At 42.2% G+C, this 20,862-nt stretch overlaps 1 protein-coding gene across 3 annotated transcripts in view; it reads left to right on the forward strand.

Moving 5' to 3' along the window:
* Nucleotides 1-229: 229 nt before the first annotated feature.
* Nucleotides 230-20,862, forward strand: part of ano1a (anoctamin 1, calcium activated chloride channel a) — a 94,824-nt gene continuing 74,191 nt past the window's right edge. Inside the window, exons 1-2 of one of the 3 annotated variants that reach the window (XM_016681051.1) lie at nt 230-334; nt 9,909-10,063. In XM_016681051.1, the coding sequence (XP_016536537.1) occupies nt 9,971-10,063 (93 nt within the window). In that variant the 5' untranslated portion in view covers nt 230-334; nt 9,909-9,970. Of the gene's footprint in view, nt 335-2,391; nt 2,972-9,908; nt 10,064-20,862 lie in introns of those variants that run through there. The other 2 variants (XM_016681049.1, XM_016681050.1) reach the window with 2 other exon arrangements.

Below are 20,862 nucleotides of genomic sequence, written 5' to 3' on the forward strand. Positions count from 1 at the left end.
GTTTCTCAGATAATTCCCATTTTCCAAAAGGAAAACACTAACTGTTGCCACACCAATAATCCTTTACGAACTGGTTTGGGTTTATAAAATGATTTTTCCTGGCTTCCGGTCATCCAGCAACCCCGGCCCTGTACCCCATCTTCTAACATGATCACATGACGTAACCCCCCTAACGACCTGACGAATACATGGGCAGGCGAGTGGGCGGAGTCTTTCCTGTGGATATCAGAAGTGTTTCCTCCTCCACCTTGTCTGTGAACAGGTGAGCACAGGTGAGAGGGGAAGTCCTCCGTTCACCTTCAACAAAGAGCTTCAGCGCACTCGAGGACTGAAGGTAAATATCTGGAGCTTCTTTTTTTCCCCCTCTCTCTCTTTCTCTTTTACCTTCTTATTGTATTTTAGATAATCGTGTCAGCTGGCCAGACTTCTTACTTTATCCTGCTAGTTAATTATTTTTTGAACCATTTTTTGGATTATCTGTGCTGCGCACTGATTGCGTCACGCATGCCGCTATGTCACCTTGTAAATGAAGCGACTGTACATGCTGGTGGCTTTGCGGGACGCGGTCACTGAGCTGAGCAGGTGTTGAAGCTTTGGATCCACCATCATCCGAGCTCTGCCGCGCTCTGAGCGCCGGTGGGCGGCCCCTGCTGGCGCACCACAACTACAACTCAAGCTGCCTTTATGCGCAATAGGAAACCAGGCTTACGACCCCAGTCTTCAATAGACTGTAGACTGCCTCTCCTCTCACAGTTCGCTAGTGTGTCTTGTTTCCTTTTCATATGATTGGATAAGGTTTTTAGGAAAGAACGTTCTGTCTATGAGAGAGAGAGAGAGAGAGAGAGAGAGAGAATCCAAGCCAGTCCTCTGTTTAACTATGATTACTGGTAAATTTGAAGAATTGAACATGATAAACAGGGATGCTGTGAAACAATAATTTTTATAGCAGCTCAGAAATTCTTCTTTCAACTCTCTTCACTTCATAGAGTGACATCTGGTTTGTACCAGTGAGAGGATTCTACAATACAGAACATGATGTCCATCGATTTCCTGTCCCCATGTAATCCTGTCCCAGAGTCGGGGTATTTTAACCAGCAGGGGATTGGTTGCTCCTTAGTTTACATAATCAGACCAGTTGCAGGCAACTGTGGCTCAATAGGAAGAGTTACTACTGGAATCGTAAAGTTGAGGGTTGATTCCGGCTTCCTTCCAACACATCAGTGTGTTGCAACCCCATATTGCCGCTGATCTGAATGGCAATTCAGATCAGCGATGAAAAGAATTTCAGTTGATCAATATGACTATGAAAGATGCATCTGACCTTTAAATGTCTTTATGTATTGTAAGGTTAGATTTAATGTCTGTAGAAGCTGATGAAGAGCATCTGGGCCTGCTTTGCATGCACACAGCTTGCTTCAGCCCTGGAGGAAGAGCCAGTCCTTCAACACTCAGAGTAAAACATTCTGTAATTACTCCTCAGAGGAATTTGAAGTTTCCATTTAAACTCAAATGCTTAGAAAATGTCTTCAGGCTGAGAGGAATCCACAACTTCTAATTATTCAACTTACATTGAATAATGATAAGTTGAATAATTACAATTACAACCAATGGACTGTAGCCCAGATTTGCATTGTCTTATTTTACTGAAGCTCTGCTTTGTGTCTGACGGCACTCACAATAAAACAGGAGACAGAGACTTAGGTGATTCAGTCATTATTTTTTTTTACATTTGAGTTTGTGGAGGTTGATGGTGTGACTGGTTACTGCTGCTCCCAGCATCAGGGGTTGAGTATGGGTTTTATCAAAAAACTATCATGGCATGTTGAGTCATGTTGAGTATATTAAACTACTTACAATATCACCCCAACCACTTCAACATCATATTTAATTTTTTAATAACAGGAGGAAGCCTGTTGTTTTCTATCAGTTGGAAGTTATTAAATGAAATAAAAACAGTGAGAAGTTTAAGTCTTCCTGAATCTTGTGTCTTATCACAGGGCTGTTCAAGTTTCTCATTGTGAGGAACTTGAACAACCAACATATTCACACCAAATGCTGTGAAACTGTTTGGATCTGTGTTCTGATGCTGTGTTGGGCTGACCGGGATATTAAATGATCTTTGAACTGAACATATTAAGTGTTTTGAGATTATGTTTTGTTGTGACCCAATGCTAGCTTAATGAAGTAAATCTGAATGAATTTTAAATGCATGTTTAATTCTAATAGAAGCTAGTAGATTTAGTGATGGAGAGTTATTTATTGCTCAATGAAAGTGTTCCTTTATGCTGCCTAGTGCTCTCTGCTTCTTTATTTGACATGAATTTATTTTTAAATTATTAACTCAGGATATGGAGAGTGACATTCACCGCTCTTGGGAGACATTAGCTGACGTGTGAACAGTTTCTGAGACGTTGGAAGCCTCACAGCTCCGTCGTTCTTCTTTTCTCCCTTGGGAATTGAATGCAACACGTTTCTCGAGCGTTTCGGCACGATTTTCGCGGCGCTTCCCAGTGCAGTGTCAGTGCGCAGTAAATGTTGATTTATAGAACAGCGTCCTTCCATGCGGTTAGGAGGCGTGTTGGCCCGTAATGCCCGCATCCTGACAGATAATGGCATCCGGGCGCGTTTTCCTGAGCCGCGCATCATTCCCAGTGACCGTCTCCTGGAGATATGCAGCCTGCTGTGTTTAGATGCTGCCTCTCTGTCATTAATTGGAGCTTGTGGTGAAATCAAGCAGCAACTGGTTCTTCGGTTGTCTCCCCTCCGAGCTCCCGAAGAGATGGGAAGCTTTCCGTGCAGCCTCTCCACGCTGCAGCGCTGACGGCTGTGAGTGGATGCTGCTGCAGAGAGCCGGAGCTCCACTGATCTGTTGGGGAGTCTTCTCTCCAGCCAGTCCTCCTAATCCCAATGGAGCAGCAAGAGGAACAAGAAGTTGGGGGCTTGTCCCACCATGGCAGCAGCCAGGATCTTGGTAAGATGATTTCCCTTCATTTGCCGAGAGAAAAAAAAAATCAGGCGCATGTTTCTGACCTTAAAGTTCATTCCTCTGATTCTAGACAAAGCTTAAGCTTTTTGCATCAGAGCAGCCATGAGGTCAAATTGTTCATGTTTTTACAAGATGTTGCTCATTTCTTCTATTGAGTATTAATAACATTCAGTTAATGTTTCTGCTGCAAAACTGCCCAACTACCATTGCATTCTAATGGCTTGTCTAGTTACGGTTTGGTCTAAATCCTGTGGTTTGTCTTCTGGAACCAGGGGTGAAAGTAAGCCAGTCCGGTCAGATAATGTCTGCTTACTCTCAGCTGCTCTGGGAACACCTGGGGATTCCCCTGGAGGAGCTGGAACAAGTGGCTGGGAAGAGGGAAGTCTGGGCCTCCCAGCTGAGGCTGATACCCCACCACTCAACCCCGGATATGTGGAAGAAAATGGATGGATGGATGGTTGCACTTTGCTTTTGGAGATGCAGAGAGAGTATTTAACGAGTTACTGACAATTTTTGTCATTGTACCAGAAATAATCTATAACTCCTTCCACCCCTCCCTGGACCTGAATTCAGTTCAGTTCAGCTGCAGGTCTTAGTCCTGAAGGGAAACAGTAGTAAGAACTCTCATTATCCACCTTTCTTCAGAATTATTCTTCATGTTTGGAGCAAATACATGGCTTTGAATGACAGGCCACATATTTTCATGAGTAAATAACATTATTACCTCATCATGCAGACCAGACCCCCATTAGAGAAGTTGAAGTGATTTGATGCAGGCAGGTTTTTCCACTTTGCCTCCTGTTTAGTCTGATTTTATTTTTTCACACCTGCTGCTGTGCAGTTTACATAGACCCAATAAAAATACACCCACATTTTCCTCACTGTCTAATGTTAAATCAATTATTTTGTTTTAGGTCATTTAGAATCGTCAAAATTGTTTCTATTTGATAAATTCCACAATAATGACAATATGTCAGAATAAGTTATTAACGTCATAAGTTTATATCCAGAATGATTCTTGTCTCTTCCAAAAAAGAGCCCAGATGATGATGATGGTAATGCTTTGGGAACTTCTGACGGGTTCTGGTCTGAAAATTGAAACTTTGGAACTCGATCGCAGGACAAAAGCCAAAGATCTTGTGAAGATGCTGCCGAAGCTGTTAGGACAGTGAAACATGTTCTTACTGACAGACTGTTGGCCTAGGAAACGATATGCTAACTGTGAAGTGTGGCAGCATCATGCTTTGGGACTGTTTTGCAGCTGCAGGAACTGGTCCACTTCATAAAATAGATCATGAGGAAGGAATATTATGTAGAAATATTGAGGTAACATCTAAAGACATCAGTCAGGAGGTTGATGCTCGGGTCCAAATGAGTCCAGATGAACTATGACCCTCTTCAGGATAACGATGTTAATGTTTTGTTGTGGTCGTCACAAAGCCCTAAGATCAGGCCTAGAGAGAATTTGTGTGCGTCTGGGAGAAAACCCAGAAGAGCTGACCCAAGTCCTCCTGTTCAAAGGCATTCCTATAGTAAATAAATCTGACATGCACTCATAGCATTGTTGTGTCTTTTACAAATAGAAATCATTTTGGTGATTCTAACTGACCTGGAGCCAGAGAAGTTTGTTCTGATTTAACTTCCGACAGTGAGGAGATGAAGGAGAATGTGTGTTTTTTTTTTCTGCGCATGTAAACTTCTGGTTTCACTATGAGCTCTGTGGGCTCCGTCTCAGGCAGCTGTCTGGATGATGCTGGGATGTGAAAGTAACTTTGGTATATTGCAAAGCAGAAACGCCCCCTGTGGTCAGAGTTTGGTCCTACAGATACCCTCTTCCCATTTCCACCAGCCCACAGCGATCCCTCTGTGCTTTCTGTCTAGTCCTGTGTGCTTTCTGTCCAGTCTCCTCCATCCCAACTCTTACTGTGTTCCTGACCATTGCAGAAATCTCTGCAGTATGATGTCTTCATGGCAGAGACAGTTAGCAGGCAGAGCACTGGTTGTATTTACTTATCAAAGCAACAAGGAAAGAACAGATTTGTCTTTTACATTTGTTTTTTTTTTGTTTTTGTTTTTTTTAACCCTATACTGATCAGGACCTGTATCGTCAAAATACCTGCTTATTGTAGTTCAGGTGTGTTGTCTGATGGCTTGACCATGATAGCTGCTGACTTCTCATTCTTCCTGTTGTGAGTGAACATAAAATGCAAACTCTATGAATCTGCCATGATGTCTGGGAGATAACATGAAACCAATAACATTTTGTTGCTTTGGATGATGATAGAGATGGAAGGAAGTTTGACTGACGCAGACTGCACGGAATGTTGAAATGCATCTGTGTAACATGTTGAAATGCTATACACAGGTGCATTTTGCTTGAAAAATCAAATGTATTATCATTATGTCTGAATATTCTGGCAATAATTTCCTTTTCTTAGATTAAAGAGTCAAAAATCATCCAGACTGTAATTTTTGGTTTGATTGTACATAAAAATTTTACCTGCATATAATACAACCCCAAATCATATTTCCATATAACACTTTATTTCATTTTATTGAAATAAAGTGTTTTATCTGAAATAATGTCAAACTGGTGGCATGGTTTTCCTGTTTTATCCACAGTTTTAACTCCACACTGTTTTTTATGTTTAAGCAGTCATGAGGTGCGGTGGTGAAACCTGAAACTGCTGCTGTTTATTGAGCAGGTTGTTGCTAGGTAACCAAAGAGTGAGTGATTTCGTTATTGCCTTTCTTAGCTGGTTGTTAGAGGTTGAGCCTTTCCTCTGCCTACATCGCCCACAATGCTGTGAGATTCTGGATCGGAATTCAGTGAAATTATTTAAAATTCTACCAGATGTATTATCTATTGATATTCATGATATGTCTGTTGCGATACATTGTTGTAGATTTATTGTCCATCCCTAATAGAAACACAGCAGCTTATTTATCTGTTAGACCAGTTCATTTATAATCTGGTAAAATGTACAGAAAGTTAATCAAATATTACATAAGAACGATTCAACCTGAAAAAACCAAAGAGATCTGTTGTGGTATTACTGATGTGGAAAATGACATATAAAGGCTGCTTCAGTAAACATGAACAAACTTGCCATGTAACATCAAGCCCGTCTTCTCAGGAATTTGGATCAGATTAAGTCTTTGTCATGGTTGCTGCACAGATTCTATCAGGCAGAATCCTGTCTGAGCAAGTGACACAGGACACATCAAGGGATATTAGCTTAAAAAATATTGTAACCCTAAACAGAGCTGTAAAGAACATATACTTAAAAATAATATATCTTTCTGCTCCTTTATTTCCACTTTTAGTATCTACTTAGTATTTTATTGTCATTAAATAGTAGCTGCCTTAAACAAAAAACCTCCAAAGTGGTCAGTGTAAAATATCTCACTTGCTCATATCTCAAAGCAAAAACTTTGCTAACTTGGAACGTTTCTTCCGACAAAGGGAGAATATTTCAGGTGCAGCAGCACCGAAAACTATTCCAATTCCAGTGAATGTTAGGCTACTTGACATGATACGAACATGCAGCTGCTTGCAACACAGCAGCATCACACAACCAATATTCAAATTTAGTTCAAAAGTACTTTATTCCAAAGGGAAATTAAATATTGTTGAAATTCATATCATTCACATATCTTCGGAGTCCCTGTGGATGGTGACGTTGTGAAAAGGAAGGATCTCCAGTAGCAGTCAGTATAGCAACAAAACGAAAAGGCCTCTAACTGAAGACTGTTGTTGTATGTTGACATGCTGAGAGACATTGGAGTCTGGGATATGATCCTTGATTATCATGATGGAGGGAAGAGTTGCTGTGAAAACTTCCTCTGTCTCTCTCTCTGGTCCTGCTCTGTTTCCAAGAAGCCTCAAATTCAACTCTTCTGGAATTTGGGGTCCAAAGTTCAGGTTTAATTTAAGCTTTAGAGATGATGATTAGCTGCTCCCAGTTGTAAAAACGATACACTGTTGCTATATTTACACATCAAATGTTTTGCTTTGCATTTTTTACTCAGAAAGTAAAAAAGTGAAAACAAAAGTCCTTCAGGAGGAAATACTGTCGAGTCGACACATGCAGCACCTTAAACGAAAAAATTATAAACCAAAGAACAAATGCTTCATAATTTCAGGATCCTCTATCCTTTCTGATTAAATTGAATTGAATTTGTTCACAACCATAGAAATTAAAATGTATATCGCGCCAATTCACAATAAATCTCGTCTCAAGGTACTTTACAAAAAAGAAAATTCAAGCTAGCGGTTCTTTTTATGTTTGTGGGTCAGTAGGTGCTGGAGTTTGAACAATAAACCCTTCAGCACTTAATTTATGTTTTACTTTGGAAAAGCAAACCTCAGTGGTGGGAATAGACTCCTTGCTCCATTTTTCCTACTGGGAATATCCTTTTCGATCTGAAAAGGATGTTCACCTTGTTTGGTTGCATCAGGTGGTGTAAGACTGCTCTCTTCCTTTGAATATCTTCTGCTTCTGAAGAGGTCTCATGGGGTCAGATATTTATTTTTTTTTTTCAAACTGAATTTAGCGTTGATTTGGAAAAAATGACAGTTACGGAGCGTCGAATGGTGCAAAGATGAGAGCAGTGCCCCGTATACAGAGGCTACAGACCTCGATAAGGCTGTCCTATCTAATAAAGGCCACTAGTGCCAAAAAATTCTAAAACAAGAAAAACATTGTTATAGGCTTCCTTAACTATTGTTGTGCTCTTGTATAACTGAAAACAACCAAACAAGTTAAAATATGACTAATAAACTTAATTAGCATTGGAGATTGAATCATTTTATGTGCATCTTTGTCGAAGTGACAAGACTTATTTCCAGTTTTTTAGTCCCTGTGTGTGTTATGCTGTCTGTCCTGTAAGTAAACACAATGATGGGCATCAGTGGTGGAAATTCTCTTCTGGCTACTCTGCTTTCCTGTCTTTCTCCAATATCTGCATGATGGCCGGATTGATTGGTTGTAGTATTGAGTGTGACCTGTGGTGAACTGGAGATCCTATAAGACTCTTCCACATCTTTTTGCCTAATAGACCTGCTGAAGGACCTTCAGTGTAGAGAGTACAGGAAGATGGAGACAGACTGCAGGCTTTGGGATGGAGTCGCAGCTCACTACTATCAACTGGTGCATGGTATTGGGATGTTCTTGAGCATATGACAGTTATAGTTGTACATAATTTATTTTATTGATAGAGATGAATAAATTTGGTTTTTCACTCTTATCACTCATATTCCATTTTTTAATATGTTGGCTATTAGATACCCAACAGCTTTTGGCTTATTGACTCTTTAAATTGTTGCATAGCTTTAACAAAAAAAAAGAGAACGTTGGCATCAGCCCTTTATGAGCAGCTTCTTTATTCTCAGGTTCCCCCTTGAAAAACATTGCATTTTTACTGAAGTTGAGCCTGAAATTTGTGAAGTACTAACAATAGTAATAATAATTAGGAAGTCTGTTTCAATGCACAAATAATGTAAAAATGCCAGTGGCTCCCAAAACTGAGTCAGATATCTTCTTTTTACTGCAGGGATTTTTTCCATGAAACATTATGTCCATCATGTTGGGGCAGGAGCATCAGAGCCGGTGGCTTTAAGAAGCAGCTGATGGGGAAGCTGGTTCTGTTTGAAACTGCCTCTGATACCTTCATTGACTCTGGAAGAAACTTAACTAGTTTCTTCCCTTAGGAAGAAAAAGTATTTGGCATTAAATTGAATTGAATTTACATTTATTTAGTACATGATTGAGCACAACTTTAGGTCTTAATGACCACAGTCAAGAATCATCACCAGGGATAAAAAAACACAAGAATGCCCAGAGTTATTGTAGATGGTGATGGCTGTGTGACGGTCTGTTTTACAGCAAGTTTGAAAGATTAATTTGTTCAGAATTTGTTAGGTTAATTGAATACTCGAAATTGGTATTAGATGGTATTAGCACAGTCATGTCCGACTGTCGTAACATCATCTGTCGGACAGATGATTTTAGCAAATAATGTGGAAGTTTCCTAATGCTTCCGCACATCTGAGTCTTCCAAATGTAAAGGTATGGAATCGTTTCCAGAATTTAACCCAGGTTGTGGTCTGGAATAAACAGCTTCTCAGAGTCAGCTGTAGGAAATACTCTGATTTAATGGGGGGTTGTGAATCTTCTTGAGACAGTGTAGTTAATCTAATCCAAGCTTTTAATGCCATCTGTTCAGACATGCATTGAGAGCATGAACTACTAAAGCATGGAATTATTAGGATAGCCACAACCTAGCCAATGAGCACAACTTATTTTCAAACCATAAACCTCTACAGATTTGCTGTGATATCTGATGTAAAACATTTGATCTATTAAATTCAGCAGTGTTGGGATTAGACTTTATCAGTGAGGAGATGCAAGGTTAGGTTGAAATCTGGATGATTTGAAGCTGAGACAACACCCCAAACTTATTAGTCTGTTCATCAAACCATTCTTAAAGCCTCTTTATTGTGTGGCAGCGATCATTATCCTGCTGAAAGAAGACACTGATGGTTGCAGGGATTTAAGGAGTGCAAAGAGTCAGCAGCAACCTTCAGCTGGATAGCTTTGGATATTCTGCTATAAGCTATTAGCTGTTAGCTACAACACCACCAATTGGCCCAGCATACCTACTACACCTTTGTCTGTGGTTTTGCAAAACCACATTACACACCATTTTTCTACTATTTATCCTTGTACACCATGCTGATTTACAAATCAAGACTTCTTTTGCTGAAAATGTGTAAAATATCATTCATGTCACATTTTGGTTTGTGGAGGACTTCTTCAGTCTTAAACTGAGGAGAGCAGGAAGCTATGATTTGATTTATTGTCTTCTGCACTTCCACAATTTTTATCATTTCTAAATTCATTGTTTGTTCTTCTGTTAGGTTCTCCACCCATCTCCTCTTTTGAGCCTGGAGAAAGCTCTCAGCAGGAGGAAGGTACAGTGATGAGGAGGAGTGAGAACTACCTACCAGTTCCTGGTGAGGACAAAAACCTGGATGGAGACTTCAATGGGAAGACCAGGAATGATGAGTCCATGGTAAGACTCTTCTGGAATCCTGTAGGCCAGGAGTTTAACTCTGGAAGGTTTCAGACTCATCTAGAAGGTCCATGTGGTTTAACACCGTACCAGGTTAGGACTGCGTCTTGTGTTGGACTGTAGATGTAAAGTTCTGGTAAACAGAATTGTCTGCGGGGCTTGATAGGCTTAGAGGGTGTGAGATAATTAGAATGAAAACGGATTTAATGATGATTCATGTCAAAGTCATTCGACATGCATCGCTGTGCATAAAACACTGCTACAGATTAGTTTCTTTATTATTTAATTTTTCCTGGCCTGTATATTGATACAAAATCTGCCTGTGGTACAATCTGCTTTGCACATTAGTGCCAGGATGAAACTAAACTTGACGTCAGTGTTTAAGACACCTTTAGGATTTTTCTGTAGTTTACTGTTAATTGTACTCACTGGTGGAAACTAAGAATTAATGTAGCTGAGAATTCTCTGGTTCCAGGCTCAAAGGGAAAGCCTGTTTCTAGCTGTAAACCTGCTCAACCAAAATAAAGGCATCTTTCTTTTCAGCTTGTTGGGTGTGACATTTAAATGTTAGACATGAGTATTTTTGATCCTGAAAAAAGAGGCTTACTGTACCAGATAAAATGGCACATCTGTCACTGAGACTTTTGGATTATCTAATGTGATATGGTCACATTTGCAGCAGTTGTTTTAAAATTATATCATTATTGTATGTTTTGATGAATGAACTGTTGTAAAGTGTGGTAGATTGTACCTCATCATAAAGTCTCCACATATCAATGGTGACAAATGGACCATTGTTCTCCCACTATTCATATATTAAATATATGAATCTGGAAGGTTCATATATTTCAGAATAAATATCTCCCACTATTCATATATCAAATATATGAATAGTGGGAGACATTTATTCAATATCTCCCACTATTCATATATTGAATAGTGGGAGAACAAGAAATGTATTAGTTATTGTATTCTTGGTAGAGGAATGTAATCCAAATTGCAAATATTCAACTAGCCCTCACATTTCAAGCTAAAATATACCACAATAAGAACTATTGTAATGATATGTAGCTTCCTCTTTGTAATAGAGGCTAACTTTTATCATTTCTTCTTTTTCTGTAAGCATCAGGTTCCTGAAATGGTGTCATTTTCTGAGCCCCATGAAAAACTACAAGAGATGTACAATTCTAAACATAAAGTAACATTTTTAAAACTGCAAGGAGCTTTGAGGAGCCATTGATTTAGCCATTGATCACCCGATGTCAAAAAGTAGTCCTATTCTGTCAAACTAAATCTGAGCTGGTTTGATGTCAGATGATCTTAATGTATGCAAAGACCAAGACAGAAGTTTCTGATGGTTAACATTTGAAATTTCTATCAAGATAATCTCAGTGCTTTGCAGGGGTTTGGTGCAAAGCAGATTTGTTTAATCAAACAGGAGTACAATTACTGAATTTATTAAATGGTCTTTACTAAAATTGCTAGATTAGTTTTAGTCCTTATTATTGACACCTTAGGCTTCTCTGTGGTTTGGCATCAACAGTTTTATGGAAAATGATCTGAGCAAAGAAAATATTTATCATCTACAACATGTGAGGTGGAACACAATGGAAGAGCATTAGTCGGTAGGAGAAAAGAAAATTCAGATTTTAATCTCGGAATACTTTTTTTTTGTCTTTTTGTGGCCCTAATCTTTTTTCATTCAGTATATCCAACATTTTTTATGTCAAAAATACACAATTCATTGGATAAAAATAAAATGAATACATTAGCATTTCTAAAGGCACAGGAGAAATAAACAAACCACCCAAACTGGCATCACATACTGTTTACTCAGTATTTATACTTTCAGAATGTCAGAATTACATAAACAGACTCAGTGTCAAGACATCATTTGTATAAAGTTGATGTGTGTGTTTACAGAAGCCTTTGAAACTTGTAAAATTCTTATGAATTATTTATTCAGTCTGCTGCAGCAAGAGGGGGACAGTGGCTAACAGCAGCTATGATTATAGTATGATATGATATGAAATGATGGTGATGATGATGCTGCTCTGTGTTGAAAACACCGATGTCTGAGTGATGCGCATATCAGGACAGAGGGAGCTGGAGGAGAATATCAGGAATTTTAAAACACAAACACACACAGCTTTGACAAGTATAATCACCAGCCTCTTTATTAGGTACATTTTGTTGCTAGTACTACTTGGAACAACCTTGCCTTCAGCAGAGCCTTCATTTTGGGTTTTACATTTAAAATGAATTTAAGAACTTAAGACTCTGATATTCCCCTAGGAGAGGGATATCAGAGATCTTGAATATCTCTGATATTATCAGAGATTATCAAATTAATTTCTGTACAGAAAGCAGGTGGGTTCAGTGGGAAACCAGAACACACTTGTGATGATAAAAACTTGGGTCATTACTGGCCATTATTTAGAGAACATGTGTTCTCTAAATGTGCTCAGAGCAACATGTTCTGTTAGAACTGATACACACACTCGGGTCCTGTTAACATGCTTCATACGTGGGCAGCTGTGAGTCTACAAACGCATCCCATTAGCTGTTTGTTTTGACTTATGTTGACAGTGTCACTGAGCTGGATGCATACATCGGCTCCTTGTGAAAATGTTTTGATTTCATATGCATACCATGACAGCTGCAGCTTCCAATATTTCAGAGAGGCTGTGAAATGCAGCAGGGAGCCGGAAACTGCTGAGCTGATCGTGGCTCAGAAGCATTTGTTTGTGTGTGTTGTTCATATATGTGGGGGCGGTTGTGTGTGTGTGTGTGTGTGTGGAAGCCCGAAGGATAGGAGAGGCTCATTTCCCAACAGCTCGGTGAGAAAGACTCTCCTATTGGTGTGTGTTGCATACACCACAAGATCCTCATCTGCCCTGTGAGAAGTGGCCTGTGACCTTCGCAGCTATGTCTGCTTCCTGTTTAGAAAGGGCTGAATATGCGTGTGAATCTGTGTACATCATGCAAATGCAGGGACATACACACAAGGTTCCCATTGGGTAATAATGGTAATTACAAAAACACAGCAGTGCAGGAAGTTTGGGTCTCAAAGAAGTATTTTTTTTTCCGGTCATCATAATATCTGCTCTTTCAGTGCTGGTTTAGATTTTTTTGCGGATCCTCCACCTGAGTTCCTCAGCCTCAGCATACTGACTCACCTGTGGAGGACTTCTAATGAAAACCCATCATCACTTCACAGCAGGGAACGTTTATGTTGAAAAATGGACCGTGATATAAACATTTCATATCAGTCAATTGATTATTATAGATTAGTTTTGTTTTGAATATTCAAAGTACTGTCAAACTGCTGACATGACCTTTCCTCTCTGATCCACAATTTCCTCTTAAGCAGTTATGAGGGACTGTGGTGGAACATGGAACTCTTCCCTCAGACTCGGGCAAAGTGTGTGTATTCTGTGAACCGTGAAGTCCCTTACTGCATGTCTGAGGGTTGAGATTTTATAGTCAGGTGTACAGTTTGCCTGCATTTCTTGTGAGAAATTCCTTCATTTCTCACAATCTGAATGGATACTAGCATGAGCATGTTTGTGCTTTGTGGAACCCCAAGGCGGCTGGGGCCAGCTGATGGGCACCTCGGATTATGAGAAGGAGGGGGCATACCCCTGCTGAGGCCTGAAAGCTGTAGTCTAGTCTGTCACGCAGAAAGGGCAAACATGAGGTGCGGCAAGGAATTGCCACGGCAGCCAGCATGTGCTCCAGCATTACACGTTACAGAGGAAGCCATCTTTAATACGACATTGAGCCCGCGGGCACCGAACACCATCACACAGGGCTTCATCTGGAGACACAATGAGCGAGGCAACAGCAGGTTCGACCGCAAGCATGTGATCCAAGCCTGTCTTGACCGGCTCATGCATAGCTGCCAACACCTGACCATTGGTGGAGAAATGTGAAAAGGCTCTAGGGTCCCACCGACAAGCATGCAACTCCCTGAGGTACTCCTCTGATAGAGGGACAGAAAATGGAATAAGGACTCGTCTGCGCCTGAAAAAAGGCACTGCCAGGAGCGGACTCCACCACTTGCGGGACATCCAGCTGTGGCTGTATCAAAACCACATGCATGATGTCTTGCATTAAACTGTCACCAGAGCCACTAGCCACACTCCGAGACGAAGAGCGTGTTCCAGTGTCTGAAGTGCAAGACGACTGTGCCGCCTCCTCCTGATTTCCAAAGACAGCACATCCTCCTCCACAGCCAACTCTGGCATTGGTGGGGAAGAGAACCCAGGCATGGGAGCATCCTCCTGAGGTGCCTGGAAAAGGATTTAATCTCCGCCAACTCTGCAGACAATCGCTCAACCCTTTTGGAAAGACCTTAGTTAGACTTAGCTCGCCTCTTCTTAGAGATTGAGGCCTCAGTTCTGTGCTTAGAGTGCCTAGGAGAGGCCACTTCCAGGAGGTAGAAGGTCATTTCCACACTCAGGATGCAACTGGGCCAGTCAAGCCATATTCACCGCATGGGGCATGTAGCTGCAGTTCATCAGACTGACAGGGCTTCAACCAGGTCATCATGCCTGAGGCAGCCAGGGCACGGGTCATGATCATCATCTGCCTGAAGCACAGCCCTGTAATCCGAACAGTGGAAGTCACTCATGTCCAAAACTGAAGTGAGTCCCACCACAGGCAGACAGAGCAGACTACAATTGGGAGAGGGGACAGAAAGCGCTACCGTCACCAATCACAATAAAAGAGCAACAAAAGGGCTGACACCATCAGCTATGTAAAGAATAAAGGCCAAAATAACAAAACTGGGAGAGGGGGTGAAAACGCTGCCATCACCAATTAAATAAACACGGAGGGATACTGGAGGCTTGCTAAAATTGGGAGAGAGGGCAAAAACGCTGCCGTCACCAATTAGAGCAGCTACCGAAAAGTCAGGTGAGCCCACCACAAAACTATGATCACAAGATCGGCTGAAATTGGGAGAGGGGGACGAGACGCTAGTACAGTCACCAATTACAGAAAAAAACCAGCAGACCAGCGACAGGCAGACGTGGTCAGCTACGTCCAGCATAGGACGCAAAACAAATCAAGATTGGGAGAGGGGGCGGAGAGCGCTACAGTCACCAATCACAGCAGCAAACGAAGAGTCAGGTGAGGTCAACACAAAGCTACAATCGGCAGAAATTGGGAGAGGGGGCGAGACGCAACCGTCACCAATTACAGAAAAAACAGCGGACCAATGACGGGCAGACGTGGTCAGCTACATCCAGCATTAGATGAAAAAGCCGATCAAGATCGGGAGAGGGGGCGTGAATGCTGCCGTCATGTCAATCCGCGTTTCCCCATCAGATACAGTTTCCCCTGCATCGTCTTGCCGCTCCGCCCCGCCCATGTGGCAAAATTGTTCAGAGTGCTCATCTGGGGCGCTATGGACACCGTGAAAGCTCAAACATGTTTCAGCAAAGTTGTCGCACTTTCTTCACGTTTTTGCGTGAAAGTAATAGTAATACTAAAAATAATAATAATTGTATATATGTGCTTAGTAGGGGTTGTACCAATTAGTCGATTAGTCGACTCGTCGATTCTTTTTTCTGCACTGACTTTTTTCTGGGCCAGTCGACTAGTCGCAATNTCTGTATGATGATTCAGTTTAGTTTTAACAAGTCACTACATTGAAGTTCTCATGCTTGTTAACTTTTGGGTGGTCCCAATTCTGGAGAACTACTGAAAATGCTTCATTTTGTGTTGTTTTTGTAAAACGGTGTCATAAGGAACATGAGTGCATGTGTAACCGGGTTCTGCTTCACTCCACTGTACCAGGGCGGCCCAAGTAACCCCTCGACTCTGCGTTGTGTAGTTTTAAAGAAGACAAGGAGTTTCTGGGTGATCTGCAGTTTATTTCCTGAATGAGAACATATCGGGTTGGAATCAGTGCAACGGCTCAGTTTCAATCAGCACACTACAACAGAGCGAGCGTTATGTTAGCTTTTTAACTTAGCACATGAAGTGTTTTATAATGAAATTAAAAGTGCAAAAATTAGTGCCAGGCACGTATCTAGTAAATATTAATTGCACTCTATTTATCTAAGTTAATAAAAATTATCGATTGCTAACATTTTTCTACTCGGTTTGCTGAAGAATGAAACACACCTCTTGTGCAGCTTTCAAAGACTGGCACTGAGTACAGGAGCCAGCAGTATATAACCAACCACACAGAGAGGGGGGCGCTATTTCCCCATTGCACTAATACATAAAGCAAGTGGGATTCTACAACCTAAACACTGTTACATTCCCCCCTGCTGAATTCCACTTGCACCCCGAAATAAACAAATATCACAAACTAAAGCAACACCCCCATAAAAAAAAAACAAGTCAGATACACCACAGCAACCAGAAGAGAAAAAGAGAACCAAAACACATTGAACATTCTAGAAAATTTCCAACAGCATATACAGAGCCATTGAGAGCCATTGAGATGTGATGAATCTGCTCAGCAAATTCCAGGCGGTACAGTTACAAAGAAAATCCAGTCAGATGACTACTCTCAAAAGAATCAGTATAAGAAGAAGATGGCCAGACCCCTTCATCACACATGTGGGAATCATAAAAAAAATCAAAATATGCCCATTACATATTTTAACCTGTTATAACCATATGCCGTCCTGAGACAAATTAAAACAAGAGCAACTTGTTTGTTCCGAGACACAATTTTCTATTACAAGTACAATAAAACAAACTCTTTCTTCACTAGAATCAAACCTTTTCTATTTTCTGGTGCATCATCTCTATCAATCTAGAAACAGGCTTAAGTAACCTTCCCACCCTTGATCTATTGTGGTTCCCCACCGCCCTGTCAACGACGGTGCGATCTCCAGAGAGCACAACATTGTCAGGTGAGGCATGAACCTTAACCAAAGGCAAACAGTTTGGATCATGCCCAGTAGTGGTTGCTGCCCCCAAAGCAGAAGAGCATGTAGCTGGATCCATGGACATGACCAGGTCGGAGTGTTGCACATCACTGGTCGAATTCTTTTGTACATCCAAGTCAATAGCGGGAGCGCAGCCAGAGGTCAGTCGATGGTCCACAGCAGTGCCTTCTGGTTCAATATCCTCAGACATCAGGAACTCACTGGACACTTCAGATGGCAAGTCAGAAACCCAAGCTCTTGTCCTGTACTCAGCAGATGCCACAGACATTTCACCCACAGTCTCTCCATCGCCATCCGCCATCAGTGAGCCAGATCCAGAAGACACATCCACTTCTTCCTGCTGCAAAGCATCCTCGAGAGGGAGAAAATTCACTGGCATTAACAGGTTGCGATGTACAATCTTCACCTGGCCTGTGGAAGTATTCTGCAGCTTAAAGGTGTGACTTGTGTCATTCTTGTCCAAAACTGTATAGACAACATTCTCCCAGCGATCTGCAAGTTTTCTCTTGCCGCGTCCCTTTTTGTTGGCTAAAAGAACACGGTCTCCAATCTCCACTGGGGATCCCCGGACCTTCCTGTTGTAGAGATCTGTGTGGCGCTGCAATTGTTTGCTTGCTGTTTTTTGTGCAATGTCCATGGCCTCCTTGAGGTCTTTCCTTAGTGTCTGGACATATCGGTCATAATCTGTGATGTCATGATGGTCAATGACGGAGCCAAATATTATATCAATTGAGAGTCTTGGGACCCTGCCAAACATCAACAGAAATGGAGCAAAACCGGTTGTCTCGTGAACAGTGCAGTTGTATGCAAAAGTGAGGGCTTTCAGTGCATCAGGCCATCTTCGCTTAGCTTTCGGAGGCAAGACACGAATCATATTGCCCAAGGTGCGGTTCATCCTTTCACAAGAACCATTACCCATTGGGTGATATGGAGTTGTGTGGGACTTCTCGACACCAGCAACACTCAATAGTTCAGAGATTAGAGCACTCTCAAAATTCACTCCCTGATCAGAGTGTAAACGTGTTGGAAAGCCGTAGACACAGAAATAGTTATGCCACAGTTGGTGTGCCACTGCCTTGGCAGACTGGTTGGGGCATAAAAAGGCATGCGCCATCTTTGTAAAATGGTCTGTGACCACAAGCACATCCACTGATTTCTTTGCAGAGTCTTCAGCTGACCAAAAGTCTATGCAGACCAGTTCCAGGGGCTCTGATGTCTTGATGTTCTCTAAAGGTGCTCTAGCCTCTGGTTCAGGTGACTTGCTAACAATGCATCGCTTGCAGCACCTCACATACTCTGCCACATGTTTAGCCATCCCAGACCAGTGAAATCTTTGCCTGGCCAGATAAAGGGTTCGTTGTTGGCCTTGGTGGCCTGCTTCATCATGGACTCCCTTCAGTACAGCAGGATGCAGGGCAGGTGGGACAACATACAGGTAGGTTTTTGTCTTTGTTACAGGATTCTTGGAGACTCGATACAACACACCATTTTTCACAGTCAACTTGTTCCATGCCTTCAGAAGTCTATTTGTATCAGTTACTTCTTTGGCACGCTCTCTCCTTGATGGTCTTCGCCCCCTTTCTACATAGAAGATTGCCCTACACAGTGTATCATCACACCGCTGCTGCCTCACTAGCTCGTCGTGCGAAAAGATTTCAGAATCAGTTTGGTTCGGTGTGAGCAAAGTCTGAGAGAACTGAGGCAGAAGGAGAGCATGTGGCCACACCTTGGACTCATGTTCTGTATGAACCTGGAAGACAGCTCCCACCTCAGAAGATGTCAGCCCTCTGGCCTGTACAACAGCTGTGCACTGAGAAACAATAGGCTGGTCATCGCCTGGGGTCTCCTCAGGTGAGTGAACCATCCATCTGAAAGCCTCTTGCACCCCACCTGTGGCAACTGCCTTTGCCTCAGCCAGCAGATCATTGTATGGCACTCTTATTAAACGATGGGAGGCAGTGGGCTGCACAAAGGGTTCCCTGCTCAGTGCATCAGCAACCACATTTTTAGGACCAGGGATGTACTTTATGTCAAACTGGAAAGGTGCCAGTTTTGCAATCAACCTCTGCTCACATGCATCTAATCTTGGCTTAGACAGTATGTAAGTCAGAGGGTTATTATCGGTCCATACTGTAAACTGATGACCCCTCAGCCAATGATGAAACTTATCGCACACTGCCCACTTCAAAGCAAAGAACTCCAGCCTATGCGCTGGATACTTGGACTGTGCGTGACTGAGTGTCTTACTGGCAAAGGCGATTGGCCTTGATGTAAAAGCCCCAGCCAGAACTTGTGACAACACAACACCAAGGCCACTGCTGGAGGCATCAACAGATAGAAGGGCTCCTCGAAGTTTGGATGGGCTAGGAGCACTCGATCCAACAGAGCCTGCTTCAACTTGAAGAACGCTGTCCTGCAGTCATCCGTCCAATCCTCCTCACACAGCTTCGCACGGGCCTGCCAGCGCCTTCTCCCGGGACCACGTGGGCCTTTCTCTCCAGATGTCAACTGGAACAGAGGTTTTGCAATGGATGAACAGTTCTCAATAAATTGTTGGTAATACATGACCATTCCCAGGAACGAGCGGATCCTCTGCTGGGATGGAACCTTAGAACCATCTTCCATGAGGTCTGCTTCCGTAAGGGANAAAAACTTGGGTCATTACTGGCCATTATTTAGAGAACATGTGTTCTCTAAATGTGCTCAGAGCAACATGTTCTGTTAGAACTGATACACACACTCGGGTCCTGTTAACATGCTTCATACGTGGGCAGCTGTGAGTCTACAAACGCATCCCATTAGCTGTTTGTTTTGACTTATGTTGACAGTGTCACTGAGCTGGATGCATACATCGGCTCCTTGTGAAAATGTTTTGATTTCATATGCATACCATGACAGCTGCAGCTTCCATTATTTCAGAGAGGCTGTGAAATGCAGCAGGGAGCCGGAAACTGCTGAGCTGATCGTGGCTCAGAAGCATTTGTTTGTGTGTGTTGTTCATATATGTGGGGGCGGTTGTGTGTGTGTGTGTGTGTGTGGAAGCCCGAAGGATAGGAGAGGCTCATTTCCCAACAGCTCGGTGAGAAAGACTCTCCTATTGGTGTGTGTTGCATACACCACAAGATCCTCATCTGCCCTGTGAGAAGTGGCCTGTGACCTTCGCAGCTATGTCTGCTTCCTGTTTAGAAAGGGCTGAATATGCGTGTGAATCTGTGTACATCATGCAAATGCAGGGACATACACACAAGGTTCCCATTGGGTAATAATGGTAATTACAAAAACACAGCAGTGCAGGAAGTTTGGGTCTCAAAGAAGTATTTTTTTTTCCGGTCATCATAATATCTGCTCTTTCAGTGCTGGTTTAGATTTTTTTGCGGATCCTCCACCTGAGTTCCTCAGCCTCAGCATACTGACTCACCTGTGGAGGACTTCTAATGAAAACCCATCATCACTTCACAGCAGGGAATCAGATACCGTTTCCCCTGTTTTACAGTGGGGGAACGGTATCTGATGGCCATATTTCACCCATCAGATACCATTCCCCCTGATTTACAGTGGGGGAACGGTATCTGATAGGTGATTGTAACATGGGGCAACGGTATCTAATGGGTGAAATATGGCCATCAGATACCGTTCCCCCACTTTAAAACAAGGGGAACGGTATCTGATGGGTGATTTTAACATAGGGGAAACGATATCTGATGGGTGAAATATGGTCATCAGATACCGTTCCCCCACTGTAAAACAAGGGGAACGGTATCTGATGGGTGATTTTAACATAGGGGAAACGATATCTGATGGGTGAAATATGGTCATCAGATACCGTTCCCCCACTGTAAAACAAGGGGAACGGTATCTGATGGGGGAATTTCGGACATCAGATAT

This window comes from Poecilia formosa, unplaced genomic scaffold (assembly GCF_000485575.1).
Source record: "Poecilia formosa unplaced genomic scaffold, Poecilia_formosa-5.1.2 Scaffold267, whole genome shotgun sequence".
Classification (NCBI taxonomy): domain Eukaryota; kingdom Metazoa; phylum Chordata; class Actinopteri; order Cyprinodontiformes; family Poeciliidae; genus Poecilia; species Poecilia formosa.